This window comes from Molossus molossus, unplaced genomic scaffold (assembly GCF_014108415.1).
Source record: "Molossus molossus isolate mMolMol1 unplaced genomic scaffold, mMolMol1.p scaffold_m16_p_3, whole genome shotgun sequence".
Lineage (NCBI taxonomy): Eukaryota > Metazoa > Chordata > Mammalia > Chiroptera > Molossidae > Molossus > Molossus molossus.
The window spans coordinates 43,589,729-43,610,567 of record NW_023425366.1 but is presented as its reverse complement, the minus strand read 5'-3'; the positions used below and the strand labels follow the sequence as shown (position 1 = coordinate 43,610,567).

At 36.6% G+C, this 20,839-nt stretch overlaps 1 protein-coding gene across 1 annotated transcript in view; it reads left to right on the top strand.

The window, feature by feature from the left end:
• The window catches only part of ADAMTS6 (ADAM metallopeptidase with thrombospondin type 1 motif 6), a 222,699-nt gene that overhangs the window by 182,456 nt on the left and 19,404 nt on the right, over positions 1-20,839 (top strand). Inside the window, exons 20-21 of the mRNA XM_036279502.1 lie at positions 5,443-5,572; positions 14,121-14,325. Coding sequence (XP_036135395.1) covers positions 5,443-5,572; positions 14,121-14,325 — 335 coding nt within the window. The remainder of the gene's footprint in view (positions 1-5,442; positions 5,573-14,120; positions 14,326-20,839) is intronic.

Genomic DNA, 20,839 nt, shown 5'->3' with positions numbered 1-20,839 from the left:
CATCTAGTTTTCCCAGGACAGAAGGGAAGACACTGAAAGGGCAGAAAAAGAAAGCCTTTGAAAGATAAAAACCAGCAGGAGGCTCATCAGGAGCAGGAAGCACATGGGTGGAGCTGATTGGTACCCTGGATGCCAGCTGTTAGATCCAAGGCAGATGGGCTTTTCTCTGTCCTGTAAATGCTTGTGTCTGGCCAATAATCACACAGCACAACAGCCAGATTCCAGCAGTGAAAGGCAGAGGAGAGAGACATTCCCCCGCCCCCCTCCATGGCATTTGTTGCTGTTTGGATGCTATCTGCACTGAAGATTTAGATTAAACTAATATTGCTGGCCATATGCTCTGTATACTGTGGTTATATAGTGTTGTCTTGGTTGCTAGCTACTTTGGGTGCTGTGGTTAAGCAAATTGTTGCCTTAGCCACCAACCACATTCTTAGTATAAACTCTGACTTATTAACTTCTCCCTCTTCCTCTTCAGAAAACTGTTATGATAGGATGTGCTATGCCACTAGGTTAAATTATCTAGATGCTGGTTAGCCCATCTGTTCCAAGGATACATTTATACCTCTCTTTCTTTCTCTTATTGACTCACTCACATGTTACAGACTGTTCACTTACCAATCAGTTCAATGGTCTGGGACTGAAATGCTGGGTTTTATGAGTAGATTTGAGAAGATCCAGAAGGTCTTTCTCCTGCCATTGAGTACCCTCTTGCTACTTCAAAATAGTGAACTGCCCTATAAAAAGCAGTATATTACTAAATATCATTACACATGGATTTATAAAATTAAGAGAGAGAGAGAGATGGGGCATGAGGATGTTAAACAGCTTACCAGGGGAGTAGAGGAGGGACTGAAAAGGAGGTGAGAACTAAGGAGGAGTTGTAGTCTCTAAAGTGTTCACTTGGGACTGGCCCTAGGACTGTAGTTGTTAAGCAGAGACCCTGTATTCTTCGTGTGAACCATCATGTAAACTTAGAGTGCATACAGCAGAGGAGGAAGTCCACCCAGGACTCACTTGGTTGGTGGACTTGCTCATTTAACTGTGGTATATGCTGTTTCAAAATATTAAAGCCATTTCTTGCTGTGTAGCTAGAACTGATTCAAGTTGGGTACTTCTTTCTCCCATTGGACAAGAGAACCTTTGGTGGGCAAATAGATCATCTGTAACTTTTAATTATTGGATGAATTTAATTTTCAGACTAAAAGTAAGGATTATGTTTCCATGTTAAGAGCCATCATATTTGTTTCCTCAAAGATAAGCAAATTAAAAGTCTCTAAATAGGATATACCATTTTAGAGAGTTTAAAGTACATATGTGTTGGTAAAAGCCTCTTTGTGCTAAAATTATATAATAGGAAACCATTAATATTTTTAAGCATATAAGAGGAACTGCATTTAACAAAAGAATAGGTATAGAGTTTGCATGCCAGTAACTTTAGGTGTTTAAGGATAAAATATAATTAGTGCAGTTTTAAATTTGACGAATTAAATTCTGTAGAACATCTGCATATCTCCAGGGGCTATGGACACTAAAAGCCACTAGAATTTTGTTTTTAATTAGGCATATACTGACTGGTCATGTGGACATTTTATGTTTTTGGTTATAAACTATTAAGTCTTCAGATTTAAAAGCATAGTGGCTTTGTGTAACTGGATGTAATTATTCCCAGCAGGGTATAAATCAATTTCTTAGCAATGTTTTACACATTACTTTGAAAGGAACCATGTACAAGAGGTTTGGTCATATAAAGATTCTAAACTCAATCATTTCTCCTGTTGACTTAGTTTAGATTATTTCTAGTTGATCTGTACTTTCTACTTTCTAAAGCTAAATGCTGCATTTTTCTTAATCCAAAAGTGTGCGATTAAAAATCTGTCCAATTAGGTGCATTGGTTTAGAGAGTTATCCTGTTGCTACTCACTTAACAAGAAAAAAAAAAAAAATGATGTAAACCTGCCTAGTGTAGGTGAAAATGTTGGAAAGAGACTTGTGTACTGTTGGAGGAAGACAGTTCATTGTTATGGAAATATTTGGAAGAGATTATTGATATAGTCAGCTCTTGAGTGTGAAATACCACACTGTCTAATATAACATTTTAGAAGAAAATTAATAAAAGATGAATGTGAGGAAAAATGCACTGTCATAAAATATGGAGTGATTTCAGTTGTTTATTCAAGGACTTTAATTTTTACTTTATAAAAAATAATGTTCTAAAATTATAAAACTGAAATGCACCTCAAAATACACTAATTTTTAGTTTTTAAAGAAGTCTTAAGAGGCAAAATTAAGTCAATTTCTAATTCATAGCACTTAGTCCAGTGTCTCATAGCACAGAGCCTTATATTATTAACCCTTCTCTGTTGAATGAATGAATGAACAAATGAATGAATGAATGAATGACCTACTGAATACATTTAACTGGTGTTTTGTGTTTATGTACTGTGTAATTTTAAACTAATTACTGAATCCCACCAAAAAGTATTTTATACTTAAAAATAAAGGTCCACAACAAAGATATAAGATTGTGGATAATTTTTATTTTGTTCTTTCTGGTTTTGTGTACTTTTCAAATTTTTAACAAAAAAAAATGTTACATTGCTAAATTTTTTTCAAGATACATGGCTAAAATCTATCTTGTGATGAAATATAAATCTCACCTCTAATAGCTAATATCTCATCTGTGATATAAATGACAGATGCTAAGCTTTTACATTAAAGGCCACTTGGAAAAACTAATATAATTATAACCAAACAGCATTTTAAGATTAATGTAAAAAAGAAAATAGAATTTTGTTCTGAACCTGGAGAAACTGAATTAATGTTTCTGCCACTGATACAGAGCAACATCAGTTCCATCTTGAAAACAGTTATCCTTCTCTGAAAAGCGAGCAGGATACTGATTTGAATGCCAACATTGTTCTTGCAAGTATAATCATATTGTTTTTATTATTAAACAAATTTATAAAAGTTGGGTAAAAATCGTGACTCTCGAAGTATAATTATATCTGAATGATTTAAATTAAAAGAGCCATGCTAACCAATAAAAGTGATGCCCTGCTCTCCCTGCTAGGAACAAAACATTGAACCCAGGTGGATGGATATTCTGAGGCACCGTGGCAGTTGGTAGTTGAATCCTATGACTAATGGTAGAGATTTTTGTCTAGGTAGGTCACATGGACTTAGTTATCTGCCCACTGGAATGACACAGTAGGGAGATATCCGATGACTATTGTGGAACATCTGTGACTGGATCACAGCTATGCCTGATGTGAATCATTCTTCCCTCAAAAATCTTAAGTGTAATAGTTAAAACATTCCAAACTGTTGTCGCATAAACTGACATGTTTAGCCTATTCTAGGAGTTGGGAGGGAGTGAATACAACTCATACTTTAAAACGTGCTGCCAGTAAGTCACTTGGCTGTGTTTTAAATCTCTGAATTTAGGGAAGCCCACAGACTTGTTGAAGGTCATCAGTGAGGGCCTTGGGGCACTGCAAGTAATAAAATATACCTTTTCCAACTGATTGTCACCTTTGCAGACTCTACAGGGCTTAGTAGTTTTACTGATCAGGGGAATAAATTTCCTGTCTTTAAATTCAACAGGCTTAGTTGAAAATGTGCAAAATATGATGACGGAAGCACTTCTACCTCACAATGTCCGTAACTCTTAAGGGATCTTATAGGGAGCCTTTGGTGTGTAGTTCTTTAGGGGACAGTTTCCTTTACTGAATGATCCTATTTCACATTGATTTTCCTAATTTGGGATCAAACTCTTTTCTTTAGGGTACTATTAAAAGCAATAGAGGACCTGGCTGGTTTGGCTCAGATTAGAGCATCGGCCTGCGGACCGGAGAGGTCCAGGTTCTGTTCCCTCTAAGGGCATGTATCTCGGTTGTGGTTTGTCCCCACCCTGATTGGGGTCATGTGGGTGGTGACCACTCAATGTGTCTCTCTCGCATCGATATTTCTCTCTTTCTCTTCCTCCCTCTCTCCCTCCCGCTCTATCTCAAGATAAATGAAAAAATAATGTCCTCAGGTGAGGATAAAAAATAAAAGCAATAGGGCCCTGGCAGGTTGCTCAATGGTTAGAGCGTGGGCCCACGGACCAAGGAGTTGCAAGTTTGATTCTGGTCAAGGGCCTGTACCTTGGCTGTGGTTTGTCCCCGGCCCTTTGTGTGGGAGGCAACCAATCCATGTGTCTCTCTCACGTCGTTGTTTCTCTCCCCACCCCCCCCACTCTGTCTGAAGATAAATGGGGAAAATATCCTTGGGTGAGGATTAAAAAAAAAAGCATTAGAAAAGAAGCAAAACTGGAGGTTTGTGTGGGGCTAGCTAGGTGTGAAGCTGTGGTTTCCTAGGTATTGCTTATGCTGCTTTTACAACTCTTTCTGGGGAATGTAGCCTACCTGATTATTGAGACAGGATGGTGAGTAGAGGGATAACTTAGTCTGCTCTTATTCAATTCCAGGGATAACCTGCTACCTCTATATGATCTGAAACATTTAGCATTGTCTTGTAGTTTGACCTTTTCTCTGATATTTTCATATATTTATCTTTGCCTCTTTTGATTCCTCCTTTTCAACCTGCATAAAGTCTATTTACCAGGGATGTTTACAAAGAAGAGTGTGTTTGTATTTTGTGATGTGTAAGCAAGTTGTGGTGGATGCCTTTGCCAATAAATAATAAACATATTTAGAATTTTGCAAATTTTATAATGAGAATGTTTTAGCTGTGACAAACATTTTTAAGCGTTTTTAAGAATAAGTATTTTGTAAGTTCAAATTTTATAGAATATGTATGTATCTGTTTGACAATGGTATGACCAATGGGGCCAACTCTGTTAAAACAGATTAATGGGTTGTAGTCCAAAAGAGGTTTACTGCAATCTTTTAATTTTAGACTTTGTGGGCTGTTGGAGAAATAAACCTATAAATGGAAGAAAATAATGAAATGTGTGAATGTGATGTGTTCTTAACAAAGACTAAATTAATTGGATTTGTCCTACAAAATATCAAAAAGTAAATGCATCCTTATTGTTTTGTTTTAAACTAGATATACAACCATTGTTTTGCATTGAAATGAATATGCATACATTTTATCTGATGATATTTGGGGAAAACGAAAGTGTTTTTTCTTTTTTTAAGGAAAGCATGAAGAAGATTATACAAATGGGAATACTAATTGTTTAAAATCACCAATAGTTTCTTTTCTGAACTTCAAAACAGTTATGTTTCTAAATATGAGAACAATAATTTTGCCTAAATTTGCAGTATAATGACCAGGACTTCTCTCCTTTTTAGAGAAGCAGTCAAGTGTTTCTGGAACAGATAAGACAGCAGCCATCCAGTGAGGTTGATTCCTTACTGAGGAAAGCTATGCAAACCTAATTTATTGGAAGGTAAACTACTCTTCAATTAATTATATCCTCATTTTCTCAAGGTGTCCAGAGACAGGAGGTGGTCTGCAAAAGGTTGGATGACAACTCTATTGTCCAGAACAATTACTGTGACCCTGACAGTAAACCACCTGAAAATCAAAGAACCTGCAATACTGAGCCCTGTCCACCTGAGTAAGTAAAAAAAAAGAATTATTTTCTTCAAGTGCAAAAAGGAAAACATTAGATATTCACATTTGGAAACATATTTATATTATATAAATAAAACTGAGAAAAGGGGGATAAAACATCACAGCAGACGGAATTTTGATGTGCCTTTCAATGAGCAAAGATTCCTATTTATCTGTAGGTTTCAGTTAACTCCTCTAAAGCAGGAACTTCAGTAGGTTGGTCCTGGCACAGTGCTGCAAACTATCATATTTTGTCCATTTCTAAGGCACACATCTTTCCACATTTTAACATCTCTGACATTGGGATTTATCTTGCAACTGACGGTGTCTTACAATAGTAATCAGCATTATTTTTTCTTTCTCAATGGTACATAAAATAATGGTATCTGAGAAGCAATAAAATATAGTAGATTAGTGTGCAGTCCTATCTTTTCTAGGTATTTATCCTAAAGGTCTAAAGACTTTTAAAATGGTTTAGAAATATTCTGCAATGGAATATCAGTGCTTTAATTTGCTGGCCCAGTGTTAAGCTCTGTCATTCTAAGCATCCTTTCTTCGGAGCATTGGATATAAGCATAGAGGTGTACTTCTGTCTCTCTTTGTTGATTAATGTAGTAATTACAGCTCATTGTAAAGGGAGGCACTAGGAGGGAGCCATTTATCTTAAAGATGACTTTTAAAGAATTAAAATTTAGGAATGTGAGACCTGCTCTTGTTAGTGAGCCACATTTTATAATCTGTAAGAACACAAAGATTTCTTGTCTGAGCAAAAAACAATGATTGTGTGAAAAAAAGGACAAAGATACTGAGTTGATCATGAAAATACTGATCTTTGTAGGAATTTTGCCTGTTTGACAACTGCAAGACAGAACATGTGTAGATGGCATTTCATTTTTGTTTCAGAGTAAATGTTATCTCCCTGGTTAACTGATTATCCCAACATGAAACTGATAAAGAAAAAGAGAGTGAGCTAATGAATTTATATACCCCAGAGTCTCTAGAACTGGAGAGAAAATCTCTTTAATAAAGTAATCTCTTTTTCTATAAATGACTACAGTGGAGTCACAAAAACCTGGGACCTACACTGAATAAGAAATTCAGGTCCCTATTATAGTTAAAGCAAGATGCATTTCTCAATATTTGTTCCAAAAAAGTAATATTTTATGAACTTTCATTATCCAAACTCAGTATTTGCCTGAATATTTGACTCTTAAAGGGAGATATTCACTACTACTTATCTCTTGAAAAGGTTCAGAGTAGTGGCTACCAAATAAGGACACAGGGAGTCTAAAGTGATAGGAGTTTTTATTTTAAAAATTTCATGTCTCTTCTTTTCAAAATGTGATCACCATGTAACTTATTCCTTAAAATCCTGACATGGGAAAGTATAGAAAGATAACTGGTGATATGTAGTATAAAGACAAGATACTTAATTGTGTGTGTATGTGTGTGTTTTCCCTCTCTTTTGCCAGTTATTTTTTATAAGTTATCTCAAGAGAAATTGAACATTATATAAAACAAAGTGATGCTCAAAAACCATGAGCTAAATTTGAAGTGGATTTTCAGTAACTTCAACATATTTTCATATAATTATGAATCTCAACCCATCAACTTAATTCCTTGACACTCAGGATTTTAAGTATTATGTTTGGCATTTGATCAGCCATTTGAGGCATCTGAGTGGGCCTGGTCACACCTGTTCTAGTTTGGCCTTAGCTTTTTTATTTGTTTAAGCTTAAATGCTATTCAGACATCCTTTGAGATTTCAAAGGTTGGTCATTCCATCCCATGTATTTTAGACTTGGCTATCACGTGTGTGTGTGTATGTGTGTGTGTGTGTGTGTGGTTTTAACACTTTTGAGGATGATTGACATATTTCAGTTAACGTACATAATTAAAATTAGGTTTTCTATTTTTGATTTCTGAAATAAAAAAATTATTAACTTTTTTGAAGGTGAGAGGATGGAATTTGAAAAAGAAAGATAAAGAGAATATGAGAAACAGAAAATTTAGGTTGATTGATAGCTTTCTGTTTTGGAAAGACCTAAAGAACGTATTTAAAATATTACTCCTTATTAGTCCATTTTTCTTAGTTCCTTTTAAACTTTCTCTCTTTTCCTTTGAATTCAGACTATGAAAAAGGAACTCTTAATTTTTCAGAATGATTGTTGAATATAAGATTCCCAGTAGACATTGTAGTATAGAGATAAAAATCACAGAAAGTCTACTGAATTCAGTAAGATGAGTGTGGAAGAAAGAAGATAGGTTTTTTTTGTTTGTTTTTTTTCAGATGATGTGATAATTGGATTTGTTTTTTTGAAATATATATTAAAACATAAAAAAAATTTTAATGCAGATAAGTAAAAAAAAACCAAAACACTTATAATACCACTGTTAATACTTTAATGTACATATTCCAGTCTTTTTTCTATGTCTGTATAGGCATGTGTATATAACAAAATGGTACAATAATATTTATGATACTTTGAAACCAGTTCTCAACATTATTTTGAGCACTAAATATCTTCTACAACATTGAGTGGATATGTCATTGTTTATTTAAATTGGCTTCCCACTGTTAAACAATTTTGGCTATGTCCTAGCTTTTAATTCTTTGCAATAGCTCAGCATTAACCATTTTTGCTACTAAAACTTTGCTCTCTATAATTATGCCCTTATGCTACATGCATAGGAATAGAATTTCTGGTTCAAATGGAAATATATTTTAGTGCTTCAGATACATTGTCAAATTGCTCTCTAGAAAAAACATATGAATGTATACTCCAATTAGCAGTATATAAGGGTGTCATTTCCCTGAACTAAACAACCCTGGGTATTATTACTTTAAAAACTATTTTGACTTTGACAAACTATTTACTTTGACTATTTTATGGAGGAGGGGAAAAAAGCCTTGATATCTGGTTGCTGTTTTATTTAGTGTATCTTGGATTGCTGATGAGACTGAACATTAAAAAATTATGTCCAGTAGCCATTTGTATTACTTCTTTTTTACTTTTTCTCTTCATGGCCTATCCCAGTTTTCTACTGAAGTGGTTATCATTTTGGTACTGATTTGTATGGATTCTTAATCTGCTAAGAATATTCACTCTTTTATCTGTGTTCCAAATAATTTTCCTAGTTTGTCCTATGTTTTCCATGTTATTTATGGTCTATTTTTATTTATAAGGGTTTTAAAGTATTATACAGAAAAACTATCAAACATTTATTTCTTTCATTGGTATAATGTTTAGGAAGGCCTTACCCACTCTAAGATTATGCTTTCCAAGTTTTTTTAATGTAAATTTTAATCTTTCTAAAATATATTTGATCCTTTGAGGAAGGATCTATAAGTATTTTCAAATATTATTGTTTCTTCAATACTATTAATTTAAAATTCTAAATGATATTTTAAATCATAAGGTGTCTTTTTAAAAAATCTTTATTGTTGAGAGTATTACAGATGTCCCTCCTTTTTCCCCTCCTTGCCCTCACCACCCACCCCCAGGCCTTCAACACTGTGTTGTCTGTGTCCATGGGCATTGCATATATGCATATAAATTCTTTGGTTAATCTTTTCCCACCACCCCTCCCTCTCCCCGCTGCTTTCACCTTTCTGATTTTCTCATTTTAAGAAAACGAATCTTTCAAATAGTGAAATATTTTAAATGTCTTTAAGTCATATTGGATACTTTATAAGTAGATTACAGAGAAATAGAAGGCTGTAAGATTTGTTGTATAAAGAAAATGACAGGGGACTAGAAAGACTAGACAAAAGAGATATTGATAGATGATAATAATAAGAATAATAATGATAATAATAATTCATTTGGAAGATCTTGGGGGGCCAGAGGAAGCCTTGCTGGGAAAAACTAATGTATTCAGAGAACCAGCTCTTTTATAAGAAAAAGTATAGTAGTCAAGATGATGAGAGATGACTTGGGACAGGAAGAAAACAAGAATTTTAGAGACACTGAATGAAAATGGTAGAATTCATGGCAAAGGCTGAAATAATTGGAAAAAAGGAAAGGGAGGGGTTGATATTCACAAGTATGACTGATAGGAAGCTCCACCATACAGTTAGGAAGTAATGCTGAGCTGGGGCCCAGAGAGAAAGGCCAAGGGGTCAGTTTTGACCGTGCTGTCTTTTAATAGCAAGAATATTTCTGTAAATGGTCCTTAAATACAGAATATTACTTCTCTGTGAAACTGTGGTTGTTTTTTAATTGAGATCATCAGAAAGGTGAAAACAGTGGAGTAGTTCACATTGTGATAATACTGTGACCAAGCATTAGAAGACATTTTTTAAGCAATTCAATGTGGAAGGCATGGTCCTTTGGGCGAAATGGTTCCCTTTCCTAAAGACAATATAATTGGGCAAATTCATATAAAAGTAATGATAGTACAAAGCAAAATATATAAAGTATAATTAGAGAGTTATAAAGTAAAGTGCTAAAGGAGTCTCTGACTGGGGAGATATTTTTACTCAGGGGCTAGGTTTTATTTAATAGTATCTTTAATGATATAATGTTTAACAATTATTTGAGTCATTGTGCCTCACCCATGGACAACTATAATTGATTAAGTTTAGAAAAAGATTCATCAGAGTCTTCTACAAAACCCAGGAAGAATCTTAGAAATCATGTAGGCCAATTCCCATGATTTTACAGATGAGGGTAGCTCATCTCCAGTGATGTTTTCACCAGACATCACTAACTTTGTAAGCTACAAATCAAATGTCTGCCGGCTCTCTAATACTGCTAATCTTGTTTCATGGACACATTCTCAACGGCCACAATTTCAGAGATGTTTATTACATTGATTTTTTTTTTTTTTAATTTAGAAAAATCTTCACTATGGAATGTTTAGGGCATAGAGGCTTCTACTGAATATTAATTTCACTTGCCAAGTAGCTGAGAAAAGAGCACATTTTCTTTACCTTTTTTTCTTTTTTACCATCTTTTTGTTTTGAAAATTGTTCTAAAACTATTTTAAAACTTAGGAAAGTTTTACTATTTTAGTAAGTAGTTAACAGGTTATATACTTGAATCTCTCTTTGAGTAAAGATGTTATGGTCAAATTCTGAAGATTTTTTTAAAAAGTTTTGCTATGTGGTATTTATAAAAAGTGTTGATAATGAGAGCCTTGACTATGGAATAAAGGCTGGGCAATCTCAATATCCATCTAAGCCTCTCTCTCTTTCAATCAAATATTGAATATCAGTTTATTTTCATGTGTTCTGCCATTTCCCTTTAAATTAAAAAAGCAAATATAATATTCTGATTTTTTTGATGAGTTCTTTCTTCAAAAATATTCTGGTTAACCTAGGGTGGGGCAACATTTTTTACAGTGTCTCTCATTTTCCCTCACCCTTTTAACATTACTATTTGTCCCATTGATGTACAGATACTACAAGTCAGAGTACACAGGTGGTACCATGCCATTTTTGTTGCAGACACTCAAACATGAATGCCACCAACTGTTAGTGCCTAGTGGCTATGAGGGATCCTGTGAGGATGGAGAGTTTGACCACTGTGTCTTGAGCTCAGAGAGAGACAGCCCCAGTATTGTTCCGACTATAAAGATTCAGCAAGTGATATTCCCAGAGATAACCTTTTTATTTTTATTTACTTATTTTTCCCCATCACCCTTTATCTCCTCTATGCCCTCTTCCACCTCACTCCCCTCCAATTACCACACTGTTGTCCATGTCCGAGTTCTCCCCAGAGAGAACTTTTGTGTTCCAATCTTTACCACTGAATCTAGAGAAGGACAAAAAGAAATAAGGAGAGTGTCATCAGAGGGTCAAATACATAGAGAATGAGGGTGAAGAAAGCAGTGTGTCTGTAACTGAACAGGGGAGTGGAGAAACGGAGACAAGTAGATGCAGTGGTAAAATTGCAAAACTGTTTAAATAACTAGAGTGTGATTTAATCCTTTAGAGAGAAATGAGAAGGGATGATTTTCTGAGCCATAGTGTTGCAACAGGAACTTACTATGAGGCTGGAATCAGAGTTTCAGTCAGAAGGGAACCGGGAGGGTGGTTAATACTTTTACTTTCATACATTCCGAGTTAAATGCTAGAGTGACGCATCTTAGCTAAGAGATGGGTGGCAATAAAAGAGAGGACAAGGAATAAAAAGGCGGAGGTGGTCCTGACCTCGTGCAACAAAGAACAGCAACACCTCCTGAATCACTGCTATTACTCTAGGCACCTGTGTTTAATTTAAGGGCCTCCATCCCTGTTACATTATGAGGACTAATGAGATCATGGCTGGAGGTGGTATGACTGAACATTTTGTGGCTGAGTTATGCACATTTCTGTTCTATCCCCTAATCTTGGTGATGAAATCACTGTTGCAAATGGACTCAGAGTTTCACTATGGCTGGCATGCAAGTTATTATTCTCAATACACATTTTCCTCTTTACCAAAAATGGTGCTAACATCTTGGGATCATGTTCATCTGTGGAAAACAAAACAGAAAGAAGATGAAAACCACTTTAAATCTTCTCTGGAAAATGACTTAGAGAAAAATGTGAATGTCAGATTTTTTAAATTCAGGATTAAATTATTATTCTTTAAATGAATTTTAGGTTGAAAATTTTTAGATTTGACTAGATATATTTTAAGGTGAGAAGCAAAGCTGGCTTCCCTCTATAAGTAAAGATGATACAAATAATAATAAGCCAAGGTCATTCATTTTGGCTTATTTGGCTAAATACAGGCTCAGATTTAGGCTACTCATACTCTGACTTCACTAAGGTACTATCTTCCCCATACAAAACTGGCAGAATGAGCTAAGCTCACTGAAAGAGTGAGAAATTTGTTCTTAAGCTTTCGGACTCTTCTCTCTGGGTAGTTGCCCACCCCAAAGCATGAACATACCCATTGATGATAGTTGCATGATTTGTAGTCATGGATTGAAGAAAATCCTTGTGACCTCATGCTTGTGACTAAGATTCTACTATTTAGCAGTTTAAAAAATGAAATTCAGTGGGAATAGCAATTGATGGGGGATCAAGTCCTAGTTCGTCATTGCTCTTTTCATGACTTTGGACAACTGTTTTCCTAACACTGGGTTCTACTCACTTCTTCTGTAAAACAAAGCACAGTGTCTTGAACACAGTAGGCATTCAGAATATATTTATTGAATTAAATGCAACAATATATCAGCCAGGACTCTGGTTGGAAATAATACAACTTCAATTTCAGCTAGCTTCAGCACATAAGAGGGTTTGTTGGTTTATCTAACAAGGCTGGGGGAACTGTAAGAATGGGCCTCTCTTGAGGAATGGCTAGAATCAAGGACTCAAACACCATCAGGACTCTAACTTCTCTGCTTTCTTTCAAATCTGCTAATTTCACTTCACAGGGGACATGGCCACCAGCAGCTCTTGCCTTTGTGACCAGAAAGGAAAGGGTCCCCTTTGCTCTAGTTGAGATATAAAAATTCTAAAGCCAAATTCTCATTTGTCTGATTTGCATCATGATTCACACCCCTTGGACCAATTAATGTGCCTCAAAGAGTGAGTCCTACAGAAATATTACACACGCACGCATGCACACACACACACACACACACACACACATCCTGGTTATATATATGAAGGTTCATTGATGACTTTAGGGAAAAGGAGTGGTATACCTATAAATGTGAGGTGTTCATTTTGTTAAGACATGTCTGTTTCTTCCCACAGTAGCTGTGTAGAAGCTACTTTTAGAGTAAAGGGGTCAAAGCAAGGGAGTTCCATGTTTTCACAGAGCTGGTTCAGGTGTTTCAAGACTGCCACATCTTCAGGATGGGTACCTGGGCCTTCTCTACCCCTGTAAGGATGAGAATGGCCCTCTGTCTTCTACTGAGCCTGATGTCCATGTCTGGGAATCAGAATACATCTCTAAGTCTTAGCATAAAATCCTCAATTATGAGAGAAGCTGCCTCGATGTAATAATAAAATTAGTTACTGTTGTATGTCAGACACTCTGTTAGAAGCTCTCAGTGGTGTGCTGAGGCCAGCTAGTACTGGCTCCTGAGACCCTATTAGGAGCAGATCCTCTCTTTTCATGTTCACTATGTCTAGATGGCAGCTCAACATGGTCATAGTGAGGTACTTATACCCTAAAACTTGGCAAAGTCAGGGCTCCCTCCCTCCCATGAAGAGCCAGTCAGTAAACGTTTACCAGCTTCATCTTACTAAGTAAGTTACCTTACTTAATCCTCATGACAATCTCACAATTGTATTGTTATTCTCATTTTATAAATGAATTAAAAAGGAGATAAGTCAAACAAGTTAAAAAATGCACAGTGCATTACATACTTGAATGCAGTCCTGCCTGCTCCAAAGCCCATGCACTACACCTCAGGAGGCAACTGACAGTGAGTTATCTTTCCCTTTGCAGTTCTTCCATTTGTCATTCGTCACATCAACAACACTGAAATGTCAGCTCTCCTAGGAAAAGGATGTAGTCCATTGATAAAAGTGCCTTCTCTTAGCTGAAAGTCTCTGGCTGCACTGAGGAAATGCTTTTCTGTGTTTCTTCCACTTCTTGCTGCAGGTGGTTCATTGGGGATTGGTTGGAGTGTAGCAAGACCTGTGACGGTGGGACGCGAACCAGGGCAGTGCTCTGCATCAGGAAGATCGGACCTTCTGAGGAGGAGACGCTGGACAACAGTGGTTGTTTAACACACCGGCCTGTTGAAAAAGAGTCCTGCAACAACCAATCATGTCCGCCTCAGTGGGTGGCTTTGGACTGGTCAGAAGTAAGGAAATCTGAAGCTGTATTTTTGAGATGTCTTAATAATTAATACCAAAGCATTTACTATTAAGGATACCTGAACACATGAGGTTCTTAGAACTTAGTCAGTAAGGGCTGCAAAATAGTGAATTTGGCCATGTTATATTTTATTGCTGCTTGTCAGGAAGTAAGGATTTTGGGGATCAGGAAAACCAATGAGAAACTAGTCTGATTCAAAGTAATCCTAAAGTGAATTTGAAAGAATACTATAGTGAGTACTCATCTAAGTTCTTCTTTACCAGCTTCTTCTTTACTATTCTTGATCAGCTCAGAATCAGTGACATGTTATATCTTTTTTCCCCAAGTAATGCTCCAGCCCAATTACATAACCCAGATATGAATTTTTGTCAATTTATTATCACTGTTATATTAGGAGAAGAAACCTGGAGCTGAGGTTGTAACACATCAAAAAGTCAAATTTAGATTTTTTTATCATTATCTCTATTTAAATGATCAATGAGGACGGCCTAAGATAATGTTTTTCTGGCATGCATGTATATAAAAAAGCCTAACATAATCTAGAGGTCTCAGAAAAGTGGTCTCATGAAAAAAGAGGTAAGAGGTAGAGTTAATTCCTAACTCTTCATTCTGCATAAGACATACAAATATATCTACTACACCATTCTCCACATTTCCCAAAGGAGAGCTGAGTCCTTCTATTGTGCTGGTTAATGGTAAGAAGGATGAATGCCTGGTTTTATGGCTAAAGATCATTCTTCTAGTTGGCAAAACAGGATGCATTTCTTGCTAGAAACATTGCGGTACTTGCTTTAGGTGTTTCCTGTAGACCTAATAAATTTCTCAAAAAATAAACAGAAAACAAATTAAACTTTATTATTTAGAAACTTCTAGATGTAGCTTTTCCCCCATGAATCTTACTGCTTGCGTGGCCTTGTTTTGCTGGAGGCACAGGGCTCACAGAGGGACTGTGTTTAAGATGGTACATGGAAATGAATATTTTGACCAGTTGTAGTAATCCATGGAATCTTTGGCAGGAACTGGGAATGTTCTCTCAATTTTCCTGGTCATAGTCCAGCTTCAGTAATTACATTCTTCCCACCTAAATTTTATTTGTGTTTCAATCAAATACAGAGATATTCTTAGTATTATTCACTCTGGTTATGAAAAACAGTATGAATTCTTCTGCTCCCTAACAGTGTGTAGATGAACTCCTAAATTCATTGGAAAGAACATCCATTGATAACAGACATTCTAAAGAGTTGTACATGTTAGTTCAGTATTCAAGACCCATATAGAAGCCCATAGGCAGTCTTTGATTAATGATGACAAATTTGTTTTTGGAAACTCATAGTGGGAGAACTGATGATTGGCTGCAGCAATTTTAGGGTTTTAGGTCAAGTCAGTAGATATAATTGAGTCTTACTAAGCATGCTGGTCTAGGCACTATGGAGAACACAAAAGAATTTATAAGGCTGGGAAAAAAAGAAATATCCACTGAACAACTAGAGAATAATACAAGACAGTGTTTAGTGAAATGGTGGCTTGTGCAGTATAAATGTACAAGTGATAGAAATTCAGAGCTGAGATGGTCAGAATGGCCTGGAGTAGGATCCGAAGGCATTTTGATTGATGGGAATTGAGCTGAATGTTGAGGGCACTAGAATTGGAAGCAGGAAAGAGAACAGGGAAGCTAGAGAAGGGATTTCTGAGAAGACAAACAACTGAACAGAAACACAAAGGCCATGTAAGGTTGGAGAAAAGGATTTGTTTTAAAAAAATAAATGGATGGTAAGACTGACTAAAGGAATGATAGGTAACAAGAAGGCTTGAATGCAAAGTTCTATACCACATCATTTTTCTACAGAAAGTAAAGAAAATAGACAAGTTCATAAGCAGAAACTAGAAAACATTTCCACCAACCACTACAACTTCCTCATGTGCAGACTCAGTTCACATTGGTCTCTTGACCTACATATTTCTGTATCATTATATTTTTATTTTAACATAAAACAACCAAATATAATTACCTTGAAAAATGGCTTATGTCTAATACTGTAGGTTTCCATTCCAAATACCATTTTAAGGTTTCTTCCTAACTCAACCTCATCCTGGTTACAGTTACCCTGCTTTCAGAATTGTGATTCTTGTCTATCCTGTGTGAGAAGGGGCTTGCTCAAGTGGCTCTGCGAGGCCCCTGGGCACTCCTGGGAACTGCCTGAAGAAATATGTGTACGCTCAGGGGCTTCTAATCGCATTGCTGCTATCTTCTTTAAGAGAGCTGGTCGAAGCTTAGGGGAAAGAAGTTGTGCCGAGGGCATCGAGTGTATGTGCCCATCGCCTTGAATAAAGGATTGGTAGCCGCTGTTGTCTCCCCACAGACAGTGCAGAAAAGTGATTCCAGGGTGAGCACTGGTCAGGAAATGCAGCTGTTACTGTCTCACAGATTCTAGTTGGACACCATCAGTGCCACTGTCTTCATCCTTTATTCAGGAGGAAAGATCATTTTTGCCCCATTCCGTCTCTCCTATTTCTTCTTCGTAAGAGGAGTACACTCTCTCACTTCTATTTCCTGACATGACCAGGAAGCCCACCTCTTCCCAAGTGAAAGTAAATTGCATGAAGTGAATAAAGGTCTAAGTCGCTCTGGAGAACAAAGTGAGAACAAGGAGCCTGTTTTTCCCAGAGGAATGGAACACCTCCCTCTAATGTAAAAAGGAGGTCCCAGCAGATGGAAGAGCAGGCAGCATTCAGTCCCTTTCAGCTCGCTTTGCAAATATTTCACGCAATATTCTTTTGACACGCCCGTGAAAACTTCCCTCCTCTTTCTGCCCTCTCCCCACTTCCAACTATCAGCTGTCTGAGCTCTGCTAATCACAGGGTGAGGTTCAACTGGTGGGAACATGTTGCAGCAAGAGGAATGTACCCTTTGACCTTTTTCTTTTCATTGCTGGCTGCTCTAATATAAAATTTCCACTGTTGCAAGGCCAGGAACCATTTTTTGTTTTCTCCATCAGTGAAACCCACCCGGGTGCTTGTGGCAAAAGAAGAAAAAAAAAAAAAAAAAGCCAAATTACATTGGTGGTAACTGGCTTTTAGACTTTCCTATTTCCTATCATCTGTTCTCACTCTTGGGATCACCCATGGTATGTTGCACTCAAATAGTTTTCTGTTTTGGCCCCTCCTAGCATGTAACTCTTAGAAGCACTGCTGCATTCTGTGGATGGGCCCCAGCAGTCCCAAACCTTTCTTTTGATGTGTCAGGATAGTTTCTTTGGACTCCCACGGAGTACCCACTGGGAATGACCTGTTTCTTGTACCTACTCTTAGACAAGTGATGACTGGCATCATAATCAGTTGGCTTTACAGGATTTACTTTTAGGTAACATTATTTAAGAAGGATGAGGGGGGGTGCTGACTCCACCCACAAGGGACTGTGCTTTGTTTTGTAGACAATTTTGATATCACCTTGTTTCTCCCAGGTTCTACTCTGGTTCTATAAATAAGGAAACGAAACCCCACTCTTACGGGAGACCTCAGTGGCATCTCCAATTGTTAACATTTCTGTCCTTTACAAGTGAGCCAAATTGTCTTCCTTGCTGTAGTTTCAAATACTTTTTTTCTGAAAAATATCTTTTTGCTTCTTAAGCATAGAACCTTAAGCAAAAACATAAATGCATCTCTCACAGAAATTACTTCCTATATCCCACTGAGATGAAAAAAAACCAAACAAATGGCCTGGTCAGATTTTAAATAATTGTGAAATTCTTATTATATGAATAAAAGAACAAATAGTGAGAAATCATTTTCCTAAAGAAGGTTTGTCCACTGAAACAATAGCTTCCACCCAGCTACCTAATAATTTATTATGAGAATGAAGAGAATGAATTTTGATATTTACAACTATAATATAAAAAATACTTTTTATTACTGAACTTGGTATTTAATTTCTGATTATTACTGATGAATTTTGCTGCATACTCAAAAAGTATGCAAAAATATACCCTTCTCATGGTTACAGATCAAGGATTATCTCAAGAATGCTCCGAAGCATTCATAATTAAGTAAATGCCTATTAATCATATACATAATTATGGCTATGTCTTGCTTTTCTAGAATTTCTTATTTTTTTTGTTATCAAAATATAACTGAGGATGTCAGATGGATAAACATTCATCAGAAAGCTAAAGAGAGGCAAAGATGAAATGTAACCTAAATAAAGCAGAATGAAGGAGTAAAAATAAAAACACACTGAGGGGCGTCTCTGTTTGAACATCTCTGACATAAGATCAGAAGAATTTGCAGAAGAGAGTTCTATTTAGAATTAGCTGGTCTAACTGGAGTCCTTTACTACTTTTTTACAAGCAATTTTTAAACACTTAATTGTATAATCATCCTTAAGAAGTGTAATATCAGCAGAGACCAGAGTTGAGATTCGGGCTCTAGACATAATATCTGTGGCTAGGTCTGCAGGGAGCAAGGCCTGCCGTATTCATTGAATCAGAATGTGGCATACGTGTAGTTTTCAGTCATTCACTATTTTGAGAATCCAGTTGTTATCTCTCTACTTCTGTAAAATAGAATGTCCTTGGCTTCTTTAGTGGAGTTTTGGCTGTAATATTCTAAAATTATTTCTCGCCTCAGTAGAAGTTGTCTTGTATGTTGAGCTTTGCAGAGAACTGCACAGAGGGTTGGTGTGTTTGTACAATTCTCTTCCAGAGCTTTATGCTGGTAGGAACCTGCCATCTGGATTTATCTGTGCCTCTCAGTGCTTCAGTTTCCCACCTGTAAAATGGGTGTGAAAATAGTGCTTTATGAAGTTTCTATGAGATTAGGTAGATCATGACATGCCAAGGATTTAGAACACTGCCCGACACAATATATATTGGAATTGCTTTCTCTTTTTATTCTTCTCTCTATTATTATCAACCTGATTTGTTTTGTTTTGTCTTTGGATTCCTGGGGACTTCTCAGACACAAATGCACGACCTGTTGGTCCTTGCATTGTCTGCCTCCCCGACTGTAAGCGGGACATTGGCACAGGTTCTGAGGAGAGACTGCGCAGTCTCAAAGAACAGCAGAAGCTCTTGCCACTGACAAAAGATAGTAGAAGTAAGGGGCGTATGCCCCAGGTTTCACTATATACATGGATGCTTTTAAAATGTGAGGGGGGAGGGGGATGGCACAAGTATGGTTTTCAATAAATGTTCCCAACATACAAAACTAATCATAACCTCAAATCACTAAAATTGAATGCCCTATACATCCTATGTATTTCTGCCTGTACCCCTAAAGTCTGAAGTATCATCTCTCTTCTTGCACTTTATCTTTGTAATAATTAATGAATACTTCATATGTGTTCTCATGACTTTGTTTCTACCGATGTTACAAGCTAAGGTATGGATCAGAGGTGTGGGATTTAGTTCCAGCTCTACCACTTGTTCTCTGCTTAACCTTGATTAAGTTGCTTAAACTTTCCTCATCCATAACAGTTCTCCAAAACTTGTATAAAAATAATATGTTTGAAAGTATTTTGTAAACTGTGAAGCTCGAATGGAATGTAAGCTAGTAGAGTTACTGTCAATAGTAATACCAAGTATTGAGAAATGACAGTAATCCTCTAAGGCTTTGCTTTCTAACATTGGGAGATGGTGGAGGATACTTGGTGTGAAGTCAAGAGGACTAAACAAGAGGGACAAGATTGAGAGACTTGAATCAGGGCTTTCTTCATTTTACAGAATGCATGATTGCAAGATATGGTGGGATGTCTTGGTTTCTTGAAATATAAAGTGATAGGGTTGTTGTGAAGATTAAATGAGAACATAGGTAAAGTACATAGTGTAGTGCCTAACATCTAGGAAACACTGTAGGAGTCTGCATTAGGGCTACCATTTAATAGTTGCATGAGTTTCTGCCAATTACTTATTCTAAGATTGTTTTTTTTCCATTTTAAAAACAGAATAATAATTGCCATCCCACAGAATTTTTGTGAGGACTATGTAAATGATAGCACTTAACATTTGGTATATACAGTGTTTAATTAATTAATTTTTTGTTAATCCTCGCTGAGGGTATTTTTCCATTGATTTTAGAGTGGAAGGGAGGGAGGGAAGGAAAGAAAAAGAAAAACATAGATGTGAGAAAGACACATCAATTGGTTGCCTCCTGCACAACCCTGACCAGAGCTGGGGATGGAACCTGCAAACCCGGGTACGTGCCCTTGACGGGGAATCAAGTCTGCAGTCCTTCATTCATGGGCCAACACTCGAACCACTGAGCAAAACTACCAGTTTACTAAATGGTAGCTGCTACTACATTATTACTAATTGTGGTAGTTGTAGCAGCAGCAGCATTGGATTTGTGTCTGGGACTGGGCTAGCATTTAACATGGAGAGATGATTCTGAAGAAGTAAGCAGAAACTTCCCACCAGAATATAGTAAGCATAATTAAAGAGTTGAGTTTTTATCCTGAAGACAATAGTGAGCCACTGGAGGATCTTTTTAAATCAGAAGAGAATGTC